Source organism: Taudactylus pleione, unplaced genomic scaffold (genome assembly GCF_031769625.1).
Source record: "Taudactylus pleione unplaced genomic scaffold, aTauple2 ptg000010l, whole genome shotgun sequence".
Lineage (NCBI taxonomy): Eukaryota > Metazoa > Chordata > Amphibia > Anura > Myobatrachidae > Taudactylus > Taudactylus pleione.
Window position 1 is genome coordinate 334,554 of NW_028284413.1, and position 17,325 is coordinate 351,878.

Sequence of the window (17,325 nt, forward strand, 5' to 3'; positions counted from 1 at the left end):
AATCCTACCACTGGTATAGAGAACCTGAGTTTAACAGACCATGCCTGATTTGAAATAAGCTCAGGTTTTCCTTTTTGGCCTCATCCAATAAATTTAATGATGTATTGCAGACTGCTTGGAATGACTATACCTTTTCTAATTCTCAACATATTAATGATACCTCTCTATACTGGCAAACTGCAAAGGCGGTGCTCCGGGGACAATTCTGTAATTTGTTTCTCACACCAACAGGAGCCAGTCGGAGAAGGCCCAATCAGCTCAAGCTGCCCTGACCCAGGCCTATGTAACGTTTTGGCAAACTCCCTCGTCTTCAAATAGACAAAAGTTTGAAGAATGTAAGGTGACTCTTGATGCACCAGGTCGGTGATCTTCAAATCCATAACAAATATGCATTTCACGTATATGGCAACAAAAATAGCAGACTTTTGTCTAACTTACTTTGTGGAGAGAGAACTAGTTCACTCATTTTGGCCCTTGTTGATGATGGCTCCTTACAAAATGAAGGTTTAGCCAGCCTAGATATATCATATGCTTTTTATTCCAAACTATATTTTCAGGAGCATATTAATACAGCAAACAGACAGGCTTTTTGGAATGATTGCCCTTCCGCAATTGTCAGACGAGCAGCTAGTAACTCTGACTCAGCCAATAATGGAGGTGGAAGTCAGTATGGCTATAAGGCCTTAAGCCATGTAAGTAGCCTGGCCCTGACGGATACTCTGGAGAATTTTATAAGGTTCTCCAAGCCTCTGTAACTACTCCTCTAACAAATCTATTCTTTCTGGCAATCCATCTACTTATTTTAATGATGCAATTTTAAAGTACTACCTAAAATCGGTTAGAGTTCCTGCTCTACCTGCTTCATATCGCCAGACATCATTAGTGAACGTAGACTAGAAACTTTTTACAAAAATAATAGCAGAATGGTTTAAACTAGTACTGCCTTCTCTGGTGCACCCTGACCAAACTGGACTCATATGGGGATGCAGTGCAATATCTATTATTCGTAAAGTTTTAGCTACATTACAATACCTGGAGGAGTTTCATGAAAATTACCTACACATTCTTTTCACTCAACGCAGAAAAAGCATTAGACTTGATGGTATGGGATCACCTGTATGACTATTTATGCAGATTTGGAATTCCTCCTCAAATTATGTCCCTTATTAATTATTAAATTCAACTTCATCATCTCGTATTAAGACTAACAATTTTTATCATCTCCATTTTCAATTGAAAGAGGCACCCGCCAGGGATGTCCTCTCACCCAGTTATTATTTGCTCTTGTCTTAGAACTCATGGCTATTGCTCGTAGATCTAACACATCATTTCATGGAATTCAAGTAGGCAATATAGAATTAAAGATCTCTTTGTTTGCCGATGATATGCTCTTATTTATTTCCCAGCCTTTGTTGTCTATACCTGCAATACTGGAAGACATCTCCTTTTTTTAGTTATTTTGCAGGATATAAAATTAATATTGAAAAATCTGAAGTTTTACCATTAACATGGCCAGACCTGTTGCCTCAAAGCCCTATTCTCTCTTGTAATTTTCATTTTACTTATTCTAGATTAAAATATCTGGGTATTTTTATTACACCCTCTATAAATCAAATATATGCGGACAATTTTTCGCAAATTATTGAAAAAAATTATATAAAAAACCCAGCAATGGATGTTTTATTTCCAAAATTGGCTTATCCTCTCCAGATGCTACCCCTGTTTTTATCCAAGCCAGATACTGCAAAATGTAAATCAGCCTTCCAGCAATTTATATGGAACTGCACAAAACTTAGAATAGCTAGGAAAAAACTGACAAGCAGTAAGCATAAAGGGGGTCTGGGGTTTCCAGACATTCAAACTTATTCCTGTGCAGCAGCATTCAGGTATATCTGCGACTGGTTCCTGGCCCAATCCCAAATCTTCAGCTAGAGGAGGCACTGTTCTCCACTGTGGCCCTTTTACAAGTCTCTCGCTCAAAACACCCTAGGAAGATTACTGAGTTTTTTTTTTAATGGATACCTATAAAGCCTGGTTCACAATAAATAAACGTTTAGGCTCCGACCTACGTTACTAAATATATTCCTCTTTGGGGCAATCCAGACTTTCTTCCATCTCTTAGAATTTCCCACTACCGAACATGGAAACAAAAAGGGATTGCTACAATCAGAAATGTTTTTGACCCTGGAGGAAATCTCTATTCTTTCCAACAATTAAAGGATATTAATGACATGTCTAACTCAACTCTTTTCATATTTACAAGCTAGACACTATGTTAATAGCAAAATGCCATCTAGTTCTTTCATTGCCAGACCCACATAGCCCGTCCCTTTTACTTCCTCTTTTCACTATAGTCTCTAATACTAAATATAAACTTAAATATGTATACAATGATTTACTTCCTAAAGATGTACTGGGTTTGTGGAAAGAAGTATGGTCATCCTGGAACCAGGATTTCACAGAATTCAAATTTTTTCGGAACGAATCATGAGCTTAATCCCATCAGTTATGAAATGTGTAAATTCAGCTAAATTACAGGAAATCATATTAAATTCTTAAATAGAGCGCATATTTCCCAAGTCATATGTTCCCAAACGAAGCAAGCACATGTCCAAAATGTCATGCAACATCAGGCAATTTTTACCATTATGTTTGGCAGTGTTCTAAGATTAAAAAACAAGTTTTGGTATAAGGTGCACACTTATTATCTAGATTACTAAAGTTAAATTACCATCTACTTGGGAAGCATTTCCCCTTGCTGATTTCACCTCTTGGTTACCTTCGTATATTTCCCCTTCTATGCTACCTCAACTTACCATATTGATTACTTTGGCAAGGAAAATTATTTTACAGAAACTGATATCTAAAGCAGCTCCTTTACTGGAAATGCTTAAAACAAAATTACTGAATATACTTTGACAGACATGCAGCAAAATATGATGTTGAAAATGTTAGCGTAGTGGTAGATGTCTCTCAGTTATTTACCAAATACTTCTGATCAGATTATGAAGGAGTTTGAAAACCCCACTTGGTCGTTACTAAGAAATATTTTGTGACTATATTTTAATTGTGGTTGACTTATCCTATCCCTCTACTTCCCCCCACCCCTTAATCTCTCCTTCTTATATCTTTCATTTGCCTTTCTCCCTGTCTATGGTTTTATTTTCTTTACTCGCTCTTTTCGCTTGATTATATTTTATTTGGGTTCAGTTTATTATTGTTTATTCTCTATAAATAAAAATGGAATTCTTAAGGGATTACTATAATATACAGCCATGGCCAAAAGTTTTGAGAATGATACAAGTATTGGTTTTCAGTGTCTGCTGCTTCAGTGTTTATGATGGCAATCTGCATATACTCCAGAATATCATGGAGCAATCAGATGAATTGCAATTAATTGCAAAGTCCCTCTTTGCCATGACAATGAACTCAATCCCAAAAACAAAATTTCCACTGCATTTCAGCCCTGCCATAAAAAGACCAGCGGACATCAGGTCAGTGATTCTCTCGTTAACACAGGTGAGTGTGTTGACAAGGACAAAGCTGGAGATCACTGTTATGCAGATTGAGTTAGAATAACAGACTGGAAACTTTAAAAGGAGGGTGGTGCTTGAAATCATTGTTCTTCCTGTTACCTGCAAGGAAACATGTGCAGTCATCATTGCTTTGCACAAAAAGGGCTTCACAGGCAAGGATATTGCCGCTAGTAAGATTGCACCTAAATGAACCATTTATTTTATCATCAAGAACTTCAAAGGAGAGAGGTTCAATAGTTGTGAAAGCTTCAGGGCGCCCAAGAATGTCCAGCAAGCACCAGGAGAGTCTCCTAAGTTGATTCAGCTGCAAGATAAGGGCACCACCAGTGCAGAGCTTGCTCAGGAATGGCAGCAGGCAGGTGTGAGTGCATCTGCACGCACAGTGAGGCGAAGTCTTTTGGAGGTAGGCCTGGTGTCAAGAAGGGCAGCAAAGCCACTTCTCTCCAGGAAAATCATCAGGGACAGAATGATATTCTGCAAAAGGTACAGGGATTGGACTGCTGATGACTGGGGTAAATTTATTTTATCTGATGAATCCCCTATCAATGTTTGGGGCATCTGGAAAAATGCTTGTCCAGAGAAGGGAAGGTGAGCACTACCATCAGTCCTGTGTCATGCCAATAGTAAAGCATCCAGAGACCATTCATGTGTGGAGTTGCTTCTCAGCCAAAGGAGTGGGCTCACTCACAATTTTGCCTAAGAAGCAACTTCTCTCATCAATCCAAGAACAGTTTGGTGACGTACAATGCCTTTTACAGCATGATGGAGCACCTTGCCATAAGGCAAAAGTGATAACTAAGTGGCTCGGGGAACAAAACATTGTAATTTTGGGTACATGGCCAGGAAACTCGCCAGACCTTAATCCCATTGAGAACTTGTGGTCAATCCTCAAGAGGCGGGTGAACAAAGAAAAACCCACAAATTCTGAGACTCCCAGGATATGTGGCCCAGAAGTTGATTGACAGCATGCCAGGACAAATTGCAGAGGTCTTCAAAAGAGAAGGGTCAACACTGCAAATATTAACTCTTTGCATAAACTTAATGTAATTGTCAATAAAAGCCTTTGACACTTCTGAAATGCTTGTAATTGTACTTCAATATACCACAGTAACATCTGACAAAAGGGTCTAAAAGCACTGAAGCAGCAAACTTTGTGAAAACCAATACTTGAGTCATTCTCAAAACTTTTGGCCATGGCTGTACAGTTCTGCTTGAACAAGTCAATTGTATTACAATAGGCAATCTTCGATATTTTGATGGTTTATTGCAGAAATTATGCTTTATGTGAAGTATTGTGATTATATAATATTTGTTCTATATATTGTTTTATTCTGTACTCTTTTTAATCCAATAAAATCTGTTTTAAATTTATTTTTATTTTTTTAAATACAAGAAAAAAAGAATCTTTTTTACGTCAGTTTCAATTGTTAACCAGCTCCCTCAAAATGTTAAACCCGAGCACACAGGGGGGAATCCAATTAGCCGCAGGGTTTGCCAAGCAGGGAAAAGCTTCAGGTTTCACATCTAGAGCTGTTCAATAAAACAGACTTTTCAATTCGTGACAAACCCTGGATTAACAGGCGCTTAACCCACTGATTCCACTTAAATTACGCAATCAAGTGGTCTCCCCACATATTATCTATATCAGGGAGCCTTTCATCTCAAACTTGTCTTTGCAGCTACCGAGGAAAAGTTCACCTTTGATTTAACACGCGGAGTAAACCCCACTGATAGATCAGCCACCTGGTAAACCCAGCAACCAATTAAATTTCCCCCAGAATGTTACAATTCTAAATTATGGCAATACTTTATCAACAACAAATCAGTCTTATGGAAAGTTGCTTTATTTTGACATGACAAGAGGTAATTAGTCAAAAAGCCCGAATCCCATGTCTTCATCAGACTCTTCCGATTCCTCTTTTACTTCTTCTTTCTTTTCTGTTAACATAAAAGATATCTACATTAAATGATGCAGGCAGAATAATTCTATACACCAATAATGGTAATCACCCGTTCCCATCATACAAAAAAAAAAAAAAAAACACAGCTGCAGTTTTTACATTATATTACAATTTATTTGTATGTGTCCCGGACGTACCAAGAACATCATGTAGAACAGGGGTTCCCAACTACGGTCCTCAAGGCACACTAACAGTCCAGATTTTAAGGAAAGCCATAAATGACCACGTGTCTTAATTAGTACCTCAATTATTTTGATCTAACCATCTGTGCTTAAGCATGGATATCACTAAAACCTGGACTGTTAGTATAAATTTTACAAGCCCTTAGTGTAGACATCTGCAAGGCTAGGTTAAAGGAGGTTGCACCAGTTTTCATTTGACAGACGTGGTAATAGCCCTGCTTCAGCTCACATTAGTGACATGCAAGTCATACCGATGTTAACGAGACTATACACCAATTTGGGCATATAATAGGAACATTTGTAACCAATAAATGTATACATCTGTTATACAGATCAGAACAAGACCTCAGCACTGCCTAGGTAGACACTGAGGCAGCATAGATATTAATATTAAGGAAGAAGGAAACTGCATTCGCCATTTGCCCTCCTTACGCTTAGAGAGTTGATGGGGTGGACAGGTACAGATCTAGCACACTAAATATGTTACGTAGACACTTCCGACATGGACATACCTGCACATATGCCTGCCAATAGCAACTTCTGCAAGGCTGGGGCAAGATTTGGGCAGATCATGAATGATCAGCAAAGAGTATAAATATCTCCACATTTGGCTGGACAACTGGATTGGGGTCCCATTGAAGAAGCCACTGGCAGGACTAGGCCATGACAGGCTGGGCTGGTGCCAGCATAATGCAGTTTTTCAATGTAGTATCCGCAGATAATACAACTCTAGACTTTAATATGTTTACCAAGCACTCATGTCTAAGCTGACTGTTTGCTGTCACTACAAGTGCTGCCTGTATAACCATGGGTGCCAGAGCATACCGACACTTCATGAGAATTAGAATTTTGTTTTTTTGAGAATGACAATGACTGGTACATCAATAGTATTGTGATACTTTTAAGTATTCACACTCAATTAAGTGCATATGCAGCAGGGCCAAATCGTACGCACACTCAATTAAGTGCATATGCAGCATGGCCAAATCGTACGCACACTCAATTAAGTGCATATGCAGCATGGCCGAATTGTACGCATACTCAATTAAGTGCATATGCATCATGGCCGAATTGTACGCACACTCAATTAAGTGCATATGCAGCAGGGCCAAATTAAGGTTTGTGGGGGTCCCAGGGCAACTAACTTGTGGGGCCCCTACCAACAAAATTGTCATTATATCCTTGTGATACTATTAAAAAGTATAAAGTGTACATTTTCCCAGTAACACAAATGTGTTAAGACACACTGTGGTGCAACCAGTTCGCATTATGCCACACAGAAACCCCAGTTAACATATGCTACAGTGCCCCCACGCTGCTGTTTTAGCTTTATGTGGGGTCCACCTGTATGTTGGGGCCCCTGGCTAAACGCCACGACAGTCCTGATGTTAATCCAGCACTGATATGCAGAAGATTAGTGTGTTTTTGTGTAAACACATTTTTATAATGTCCCTAATTCAGCTTTAAGCCTATTGTGTCCAAATAAACATTGGTGATCAAGTTTTCTATCCTATTACCGGCAACATTTTGTGGTTGAAATTTTAGATACAACTCAGTAAAAACTTGAAGTCAACCCAAGATTCTAAAATTTCATCTTGCAGTGTACATTTTGTTTCTTGGATTGGTATTTTAAGAGCAACTGTATCTTGGGATAGGTTTATTGTTTTGGAACAGAAATTAAACTGAATGCAACGCACGAGTCACAAATGTTTTGTCCATTCAATGACTTACCTGCTGGGGCAGCTCCACCAGCAGCTGGAGCAGATGCAGTCGCAGGAGCAGCAGACACAGCTCCCCCAGATGGTACGGAACACAGTTTGGAAAGGCCTGGGAACACAAGTGTAAATTATACAATCTATCCTATTTCAGCAAGAGGATAGATATATAGATTTAAAAAAAAAAAGTTTTGTTGCCGCACAGTCATTCCCATAACTAGATTTCAAAGTGGTACATATGTCAGTGGCAAAAATGCATCAGCCCAATAGCTAATAAAGCCAATATAATCTTACGATTACATATGAAATAACAGCCATGACTCTGGAGGAAAAGTGAAACTTCTCTATACACAAGTGAGCCTGTAACTAAAGGCATACCTACTAAGGCAGTGTGTTCTAAACATTGAAAGTATAAACAGAATTTATTTGTTTCTGAAATATTACACCAGTGTTCTGTGGGCTTTGGGAAGGAAAGTCCCTGTATTTAGTTAGCCACGAGCGTGGTGACTTCTGAAAGAACTTACTAAAGTGGATTGAAACCTGTGATTTGGAAAGCTTCCACAAAGTGGACAATTAAACTTATGATTACATTTCATTCTTTTTTGAAGAATTAACAGTAACGATCACTATCTGTGTCACCTATATGGATAAAATGCAGTAAAGTAGTCTGGTCAAAATGTTACTGTTTTTATGGAGACATAGTAATTTGATTTAACAGAGAATGTTACAGTATAAATGGTAACACACTAAGATTGGTGCAAACACTGTGTGCTTCTTTACTTTAGAACAGCATGTAACAACAATATAACTTTATAAAAGAGATACATAACCAGAAAGAAACATGTAACAAGTTCTGGCACTTACATCTATAAAACATAGGGGGGAATTCAATTAGGTGCAAGAACGCTAAATAGTTTCATGAAACTCACACCCAAGAAATGTGCAATCCAATTAGAAATTCCAATTTGCATTACTCGAGGCAATGCTGCACGAAATTAGTACAAACTAGGAGAAGAGCATGAAACAGTGGGGGAATTATCCTGAACAGTGGCAGCTCCAGAGGTGGGGCAGTAGTGCAGTCCAAAATTCAAATAGGAGCCACACCTACTGCCCTTTCAAACATCACAGGCTGGGACCCACCGGCAATTGGTGTGGCTTTCCCATTTTAATTTTGGACTGTGGTGCAGCCCCATCTATGAAGCTGCCACTGATCCTGAACCCCAAAAATGTGACAACTGAGATTAGCAGGACTATATAGAAGGCTTTTAGGGGCCATAAGGAAAGTACTTGAGATTTTTAAATGGCTGATTTTTGCATTTTTTAATAAAGGTTGAAAATTGATCATCAGCAATGTTTTTCATCAATTTAAAGTCTAGCATTTTGGGGTACAGGAAAAAGCTTATACAGTGATATTGCAGTATTTTATACAAGTTAGTAAGAAGTTGGAATAAATGCTTTTTGCTCACATCTGCAAGTTAAAAATCTCCCCTCCCACATCATTTAACCCTTTGAGTTTATTAGAAAACTTCCCCTGAAAACTTACATATCTTTTATTGGCCAAATTATGCTATTTAACTGCCAATTTTTTATCCCCAAAACTGCTCAGAAATTGTTGACTTTTTAAAATGTTCTAATAAAGTTTAAAAAATAATTTTAAATAATATATTTAAAAAAAAAAAAAATATCTAGGGGGTGTGCAAAACAGATTTCCCCTTCTAAAGCCGAGGCACATAGCGGGGTGGTGTGGTCGCATGAGATGCAACATTGAAAGCTCAAGCACTTCTAGCTGTGTTCACATCACAGTTAAGTGGATCAACTTCTCCAAATGCACAATTATTCTTTGGGGAAAAAGGGGGGCGGGGGGTGTACCGAAACACACAGTGCAAGTTTGCTAAAGGGAAGCTCCCAGGACCAAACTCACAACTAAATAAATTCCCCCCCATAGTGCTATAAACACCACACATTATAATTTCTCACAATTGCATCTTTCCAGCAAGGTCTTCAAAGATGTTGCATGCATAGAAGATAGAAGTGACTGTCAACTTTTCCTATCGCCTATGCTAGCTCCATCTTTCTAGAGACATTGCTGCAAAGATCATGCCACACGCAGATGGTATAGAGGGGGACCACTGCACAGCATCTGTTCTTGGGTGCAAGGAGGGGGCCTCCTTGACCCATAGGCCTGTGTGAACTGGAGAAAATGTGGACGTTAGAACAAAAGTCTAAACAGGAATAAGCACTTCTATCAACAATAAGCAGTGTGAGGAGTCAGTCATATCTTTTCCACTTTCCAGGTGTAATATCTTTGTACAACTTGTACTACTTTGCCATTATATACACAATTTTAAAACCAGACAATAAAAAGGGAGTAATAACTACTTCAGAGGTATGGAGAATACATTTCTTAATTATTATACAAGTATAATTACCAGAATTGATAAGTCCATCAAGATCTTTACCACCAAGTTCAGAAATCACCTTTAAAAGAAGAACAAAATCCAAATCATATAATTGAAAACCGTGCAGATAAAATATACAATGGCGATGGACATAATTCTATTTTTTCAGTTTTGGATCTATGTAAAGTATGAAGTTGTATTAGCTGGAGACATTACAATGAAAAATGACCTTAAGCCTAGAGCAGCATATGTATTTGGCCACATGTGACCAGGCTAATTTTAATATAAATGTGTTTACATGGAAAAACAAACAGATAGTAGATCACATGCTATAACTCTATAGTTGTAGCATCCTGACAGCCCATCTAGGTCTCATTAAATCTAGGCCAATGCCTCCTCTATGGAAACCATGGTGGTGACAAGATTTTCTTGAGGAGGCACTCATTACCTGCACAGAGGTCTACATAAAGCAATCTATGTAGGCTACAATACAGCTGGAAACTAATTCACATTGTGAAAGTAACAACCCAATTATTGCTCTGGTGGCTCGCATAAATACTGATATATGAAGGCTTGGCTCGATAGTAGGTTCTCTCTCCCCCTCTCTATTTTATTAACATTAGTTTTTTTATAGTTATAAATTTCCTTAAAATAGTATTATAATCTACTACAGCGTACTCTACTCTACCCTGAATAGAAGCAATGATATTCATTCTGAAGTGGTAAACATTGGTAGTCATAGCAGAGTGGAAGGGACTGTGCTTCCCAAAATATTGTCCTGTATATAGAACCAACTTTAACAGAGAATGTCCAATCATCCACATCAGTTCCTGTACCAGTGGGAGCTACAGTCTATCTTACCTTAAAGACACTGACTAGTGTATTTTTTTTTTTTTTCAGGAGCCAACTAACATGTATGGAGTGTGGCTGCAAACTCATGTAAACACAGCGACCAAGTACAAAGTAAACAGAGATTATTGCCTTGATTGAAATCAAAACACAATACCCCAGTATTTGCCACTGTGCCATTCCTAAAATAACAGGGATAATCCCATAGATATCTAGTGGACAGTGACGAAAGTATCACTACTTAAAAAAATAAATAAATAAATAAACCCACAAAAGGTCATTATTTGCTGAAAATAGAATTTGTAAAAAAACAAAAAACAAATTTATCCTACAGTGTCAAACCTCAGCAAGTATTAGAATTTTATTTAGTAGAAAGCAAATGGTGAATTAATCAGATAGATCCCATATACATGAAGGTGAGAGTTATATTTATGTAATTATTACCATGCAATCATATTTTAAAAGTTATTAGTACAAGAATGACTAACCTTTTGTAGACGGTCATCATCGGCATCAATACCAACGCTGGACAGGATTTTTTTTAGATCCTTTGCTGAAGGGCTGCTGTTACCACCAAGGGTGGCAAGCAGGTAAGCGGCCATGTAACGCATTCTACAATGGAAAATATAATAGGATTATACACAAAGTAAAAAAAAAAAAAAAATCTATTTCAAAATGTTATCCACAATCAATAAAAGTTTCACCTATGGGTGTTTCCTTCTATAAAAACAATTTAAAACTGTAGAAGGCATCTCTATTAAGGTGATGCTGTTATTAGCCATCAAGACTCTTATACCACTTTCAGACACAAAATGGCAAAAAAAAACAGGTTTTACCCAGCATTTGCATGCCAGGTTTTTTTGCCATTTTGTGTCAGATACCCTTTTCACACAAGAAAACGAAAATCCTGGGTAATTCACTTTTACCGGTAATTTGCAAAAAAAAAAACCCCAGGGTTCTTTTCCCTGTGTTAAAGGGTCAACCCAGAACTTAATTCCCCGGTCTACGACCCTGCAAAAAACCAGGGTCGGAGGACTGGGAATTTAGTCCCGGGATGACCCTTTCACACAGGAAACAATCCTGGGTTGTTTAGCAAATTGCCGGGTAAAAGTAAATTATTTAGCGTTCCCGCTAGGCTGTTTTAGCGGGGCACAGAGCAAAAAGCGCCCTGCCCTCACAGCCTGCGGGTGCAGTCTTCACCCGGGGTCGCAATGTCCCACGGGTGGGGAAATGTGCAGTGACCCGGTCACTGCCGGTGAATAGACGCCGGGCGCGTGCGCCCAGCAACTATTCTCCCCGTCAGCAGCGCTTGGGGGCTGCCCAGCGTGTCCGTAAGTGCCGGGCACGCCCCCAAGAGTGACGGGTCTTATAGTCACGCCCCCTTTTCAGTTTCGGGTGCGCACGCGCCGAAAGTGCCTTCTCTAGCTCCGGCGACCTGCCTGCCGCCGGAGCTTGAGTGAACACTATATATTAAAAAATATTTTACGTTTCTATTTTTTAACAATGTTTATTGACAAATTAATCAGCTACTGGATGTCCATGTCCTGGCTTCCAGTGCAGTGTGCATATGTGAACTGGCAAAACGAGGTCACGCAAGCACAGGGGATTCCAGGACTGGCAGATGAAAGCAGTGGGAAGACTCCTCTGACCTGCTGCCAGCCAGTACCGCAAGGGAGCAGGGCATCACTCAGCTCCGGCTAATAACCTAACAATTGAAGGTCATTTAATGAAAAAAAATGTTTAATAGAAAACGACAATGCATTTAAGTAATACAGTGATATTTTGTAAAGTTGTAAATGAAATTTAAGAGCAGGCACAATTCACTGTAAATTGCCATCTCCAAGGAGGCAAGTGCAGTAGAGGACCAAAAGATATAGGCAGGGCAGGAGTCACTTGCTGTGTTCATCACATTGTGCCACTCTGCCGTGGCATAGACGCCATGGGATATACGGGGAAACACATCAAGTGATTGCCGTAAAGGCTACGGCAATCACTTGACATGCTTCCACGTGGCTCCACCCACAACATCAATGCCACAGGGGAACATGCATCAGAGATCACTTCCATCTAGATGACTCTGTAGTACTGCAGCTAGACGAGCTATCATGCATTTGAACACTAGAGCAAATCATACTTGGAAACAAGTGTACTATGCATATATCGTATTGCTGGATCATTAAAACGTCCATGTGTGGTCACAGCACAGGAGCGTGTACTATGTAACTGTTTAAAAACTAAAAACATTTATTCATACACAAACAAAATAGAATTAATGTAAATTATTACACATTAATACAAATGTAGATTTACAGTGCAGCAATGATCGGCACAGATGAGCCCTGTACAGAGCTTGTGCAATTACTGGTCATACAGCTAGATAATGGTGCAGCATAATACTATAGAACCGGCATGTGTGGGCTCAGCTGCTAGTATACAGGACTACAGGTCTCCTCAGCACCCCAGGCCCTGCCGGCGTAAGGGACCCCCTCACACATGACACCAGACTATGGAAAGGGTGCAGGGATTCCCCATACATCACTCACTTTAAGTCTGTAACAGACACGAAACGATGTGCACGCTCCTGTTCAAGTATCCGAGAGGGAAAGAGAAAGGTACGGGGTTTTCAAAGCTGAAAATCAGGGTTTCTAGAGATCAAAGGTCAACGGCAAACCCCTTGCTAAAACCTAACAAAAAACGTTCTCTAGCTGTCTAATAATGTTTTAGTGTATTACGCGGAAAGTGATTTGTGTTTTGGTGTAATAATACTTAAATATTAGATCTTGTAGTGCCCCGACTGACTGCGGGGTGGGCATGCGCAATGAAGCGCCTCGTACTGTATCTAATACGCATGCGCAGGACACGAGCGCACTGCTCTAACACAATCACGGAAGTGATATCCCGCGGCCGGAATCGGTAGAAGAGTGGTGTTAGCGCGCCGCGCACATGCGCACTGAGAAGCACAAGCTGTTAATGTCAGCTGTGTTGGAGGCTGCAGTAGCTATTTTTTACATAGTGTATCTCTTTATTTTACTACATGCGGCGCCATCTTATCCTAAACCAGAGGTAGGTAACCTCTGTCTCTCCAGCTGCTGTGGGACTATAAGTTCCAGTGTGCCTGGCAGAGCATGATGGGATGTGTGCTAGTTCCACAACAGCTGGAATGCCACAGGTTATATTCAGTTTGTTATTCGCTCTGGGTTTTGATTTTGGAAATATATAGAGGTGAAAGCAATCACCAAAACTGTATAGTTGTCAGTTATTCCCAATATCCATGGACAGTCCCATGTTTTAAAGGTTTGTCCCTTGAAGTTTGGGTCCCATTGTGATTATTGTTTGCAACATAACCTGACTGCATAATAAAATGCTTGTTTTCATACATATTACTTGTTGTTACATACATGGTAACCTTTTAAATCATTTCTGGGGCCACTGCTGCGGAACAGATTCATCTAAGAACTGCACTGTCTAGGCTGGAACTTCTGTAGTATGATCACCGTCAATATGTTTATACTGACCTTGGGTATAGTTATATTTGCCTACTTTTCATACCTCTCTTATGGTGATTCAGGGGCTTATTCATCATCGGGTCCAGTTACGGAAGTAGATATTTATTTACTGGAGCAATTCATTAGGACTCCGGTGCGAGGACAGCTGCACTGAAAAAACAGCTGTCCCCATGATCTCCTAACACCGCTACCAAAGCTGTGCTGCCTTCTTCACAGTCACGCATGTGCACGGGCAATCAGTCCCCATGCGGAGGTGGCAGACGGCTCCGATTCGATCCCACTTTGGACCTCCTTCCAATAGGAAGGAGTGTGGCACCGGGAACGATAGCATTGGTTCCTGCAAACTCAGAAAACTTTAGGTTTTCAGAGTCTGCTAAATATTAGACAACCCCTTATAATGAATGGGCCCTTTACTTAAAACATGCGGAAACTAGCGCAACAGGCTCATTAGTGATCATGAGTATGCCCAGCAGAGACTAGATACAAATATTAAAGTTGGGCCTGATTTCATGTCACTATTCACAACATCAAGTGTACAGGGCACTATGTAATTGTGTTATTACACCCCTTCCGCTCAGTGCGCCTGATTAAAAAATATACGCAGTACTGATTTTGGCAGCGATTTTGTTTCCTGTTCCCTGTTGTCTCCTTCTCTAGCATTGTGGCTTGAAGATGCGATTAAGTCATGTTGGATACGTCCCCCAAAAATGTCAATTTTTCAGAATGCACCAATAAGCTTTATACATCTTTTTTCCCTAGTGAACTTGTTTCTTAATCTATTCTTATTCTCAGGGTTTATCAATATTTACTGCATGACAGTATTTAAAGGTACATAGCATATCCCTGCCTACTTTGCAGGTTAGGGATGGCTGTCGACCAATGATGGATAACAGCCATCAGTTGTCAACCACTGATGGTTGCTGGTTTTGTCATCGATGTCGGAAATGCACTGGTTCTTCGCAATCGATGGCATAGAGCCCAACAATGATTTCTGTTTCTTTCTCCCTGGCGCCAAGACACTGAGCTTAGCTCCGCCCCTGATCTGACCCACGAAGAGCTGCCCCAACTCTGAATAGCCTACTGCCTAGTGAGTAATAAAGCTGGGATGACTATCGGTGGACGAAACCATTGAGGTTGACCACCAATAGTACCATCGTCGGTGACCATCAGTGGTTAACCCACAGATAGCCATTCCTATTGCAGGCATATGACCAAAATAAGTTTCCAAAACATCCTAGGAGAGCAGGTGACTATTGTTATAATTGTTTGCTCTGTGAAGGAGGTATCCCACATAGCAATGTTATACCATGATGCTGAAGCTGACTATTTACCAGACAGTCCTTCTATTGTTCATAGTACCCTTTGCAAAATCAATCCATTTGGCAGATTTATATGGCACTGTAAAAAAAACAAATAAAATAACGTGCTTGTGCCTCTCACCTTAACCTGTCAGTTGGGAAATTCCTAAATGGTATGATGGCACAGGAATGAAGGTAGTATGAGTCGCATTTCTAGATATCAGCATAACCAAACAATTTTTGCTCATTATATATTGGTGTAGAAAATGAATGTTTTAGTTTCATTCAAAAGTAGGTTTCAAAATCATGAAATTATGGCAAACAGAAAAAATAATCGATTCATAGTTATATTACATAGAAAGTGACAGATTTACATAAGGGATGCGGTTAAGATACCGCCGCCCGGAATGCCGGCCGTCGGAATCTCGGCGCTTGAAGCTCGACCAGGGACTAAAAGGCATCTAAATCCCGACACTTATCTTTAGCCCCACGCCGAAATCCTGACGTCCGACATCCAGAACGAAGGTAAGCCGGGACTTTCTAGCTGTTAGCCGCTGGGGGGGGAGAGGGAGGGTTAGGTTTAGGCACCCCCGGGGGGACTTAGGGTTAGGCTAGGGGAAGGGGTGATTAGGGTTAGGCACAATACCCCCCCCACCCCCGGGAGGGTTAGGTACCACTAAGGGAGGGTTAGGGTATTTACCAGCCCTAGTAGAGATCTTCAGTGTTCGGGTTTCCGGCTTCTGTATTTCATCTGCCGGGAATACATCCGGCGGCATTATATGCAACTCCTATCATTATATGATTACATGTTATCGTACAGATACAAGCATCAAGAAGCAGTGCCGGAAATCCCTAGTCAATACTCATAAAACCTAAGGCTTTTAAAAGGAGAGTACCAGAGCAATAGTATGCAGTGGCGTAACTAGGGTATTTGGAGCCCAGGGCAAGTTAAAAATAAAGCCCCCCACCCCTGAAGCATGCTGGGAAAGTGGGCGTGGAAACATGCTACAAGGGGCGTGGCCACTGGCAAATGGGGCCGTGGCAAGATGACACACCACCGTTTCTATTCACTCTGGGAACATTCCTTTCCATTCCATATGCACCTTAACACCCCAAGTAGTAGTGCCCCTCTTGCAATGACCACTGTAATAGTGCCCCCAGTAGTGGTCCTACCCTATGCAGTTCCCCTTATACAGTACCCCAGTAGTGGTCACCCTTATACAGTGCCCCCAGTAGTGGTCCCGCCTATGCAGTGCTTCTTATATAGTGCCCCCAGTAGTACTCCCTATGCAGTGCCCCCAGTAGTGCCCCTTATATAGTGCCTCCTGTCCCCTCTATGCAGTGCCCCTTATATAGTGTGCCCAGTTGTAGACCCCCATATGCAGTGCCCCCCGTAGTGGTTCCCCCTATGCAGTGCCCCTTATATAATGCCCCCAGCAGTAGTCCCCCTATGCAGTGCCCCCGTAGTGGTCCCCCTATGCAGTGTCCCCAGTAGTGCCCCTAGTAATTGTCCCCCCTATGCACTGCACCTTATATAATGCCCCCAGTAGTAGTCCCCCCTATGCAGTGCCCCCATTAGTGGTCACTCCTATGCAGTGCCCCCAGTAGTAGTCCCCCCCAATGCAGTGCCGCCAGTAGTGGTCCCCCTGATGCAGTGCCCCTTATATAGTGCCTCCTGTAGTTGCTACCCCCCCAGCAGTGCCAAAGACAAACACGTCAAAAAACAAACAAAAAAATCCCCAAACACCTGAATCCCTGCGCCTGCCGCCGCCGTCCGCTCATCTGTCCTATGGACTGGCCCGCTCTGCATTATGGGGCAGACATCATAGAAACATAGAATTTGATGGCAGATAAGAACCACTTGGCCCATCTAGTCTGC

At 40.9% G+C, this 17,325-nt stretch overlaps 1 protein-coding gene across 1 annotated transcript; it reads right to left on the bottom strand.

Moving 5' to 3' along the window:
* Positions 1–5,362: 5,362 nt before the first annotated feature.
* Positions 5,363–13,289, bottom strand: LOC148542642 (large ribosomal subunit protein P2-like). The gene is made up of 5 exons (XM_088467414.1): positions 13,186–13,289; positions 11,131–11,254; positions 9,824–9,872; positions 7,411–7,506; positions 5,363–5,474 (listed from the first exon to the last, which is right to left on the bottom strand). The coding sequence occupies exons 2-5, from the start codon at positions 11,251–11,253 to the stop codon at positions 5,404–5,406; spliced, it is 339 nt and encodes a 112-aa protein (XP_088323540.1). The 5' UTR covers position 11,254; positions 13,186–13,289; the 3' UTR covers positions 5,363–5,403.
* Between the last annotated feature and the right edge of the window lie 4,036 nt (positions 13,290–17,325).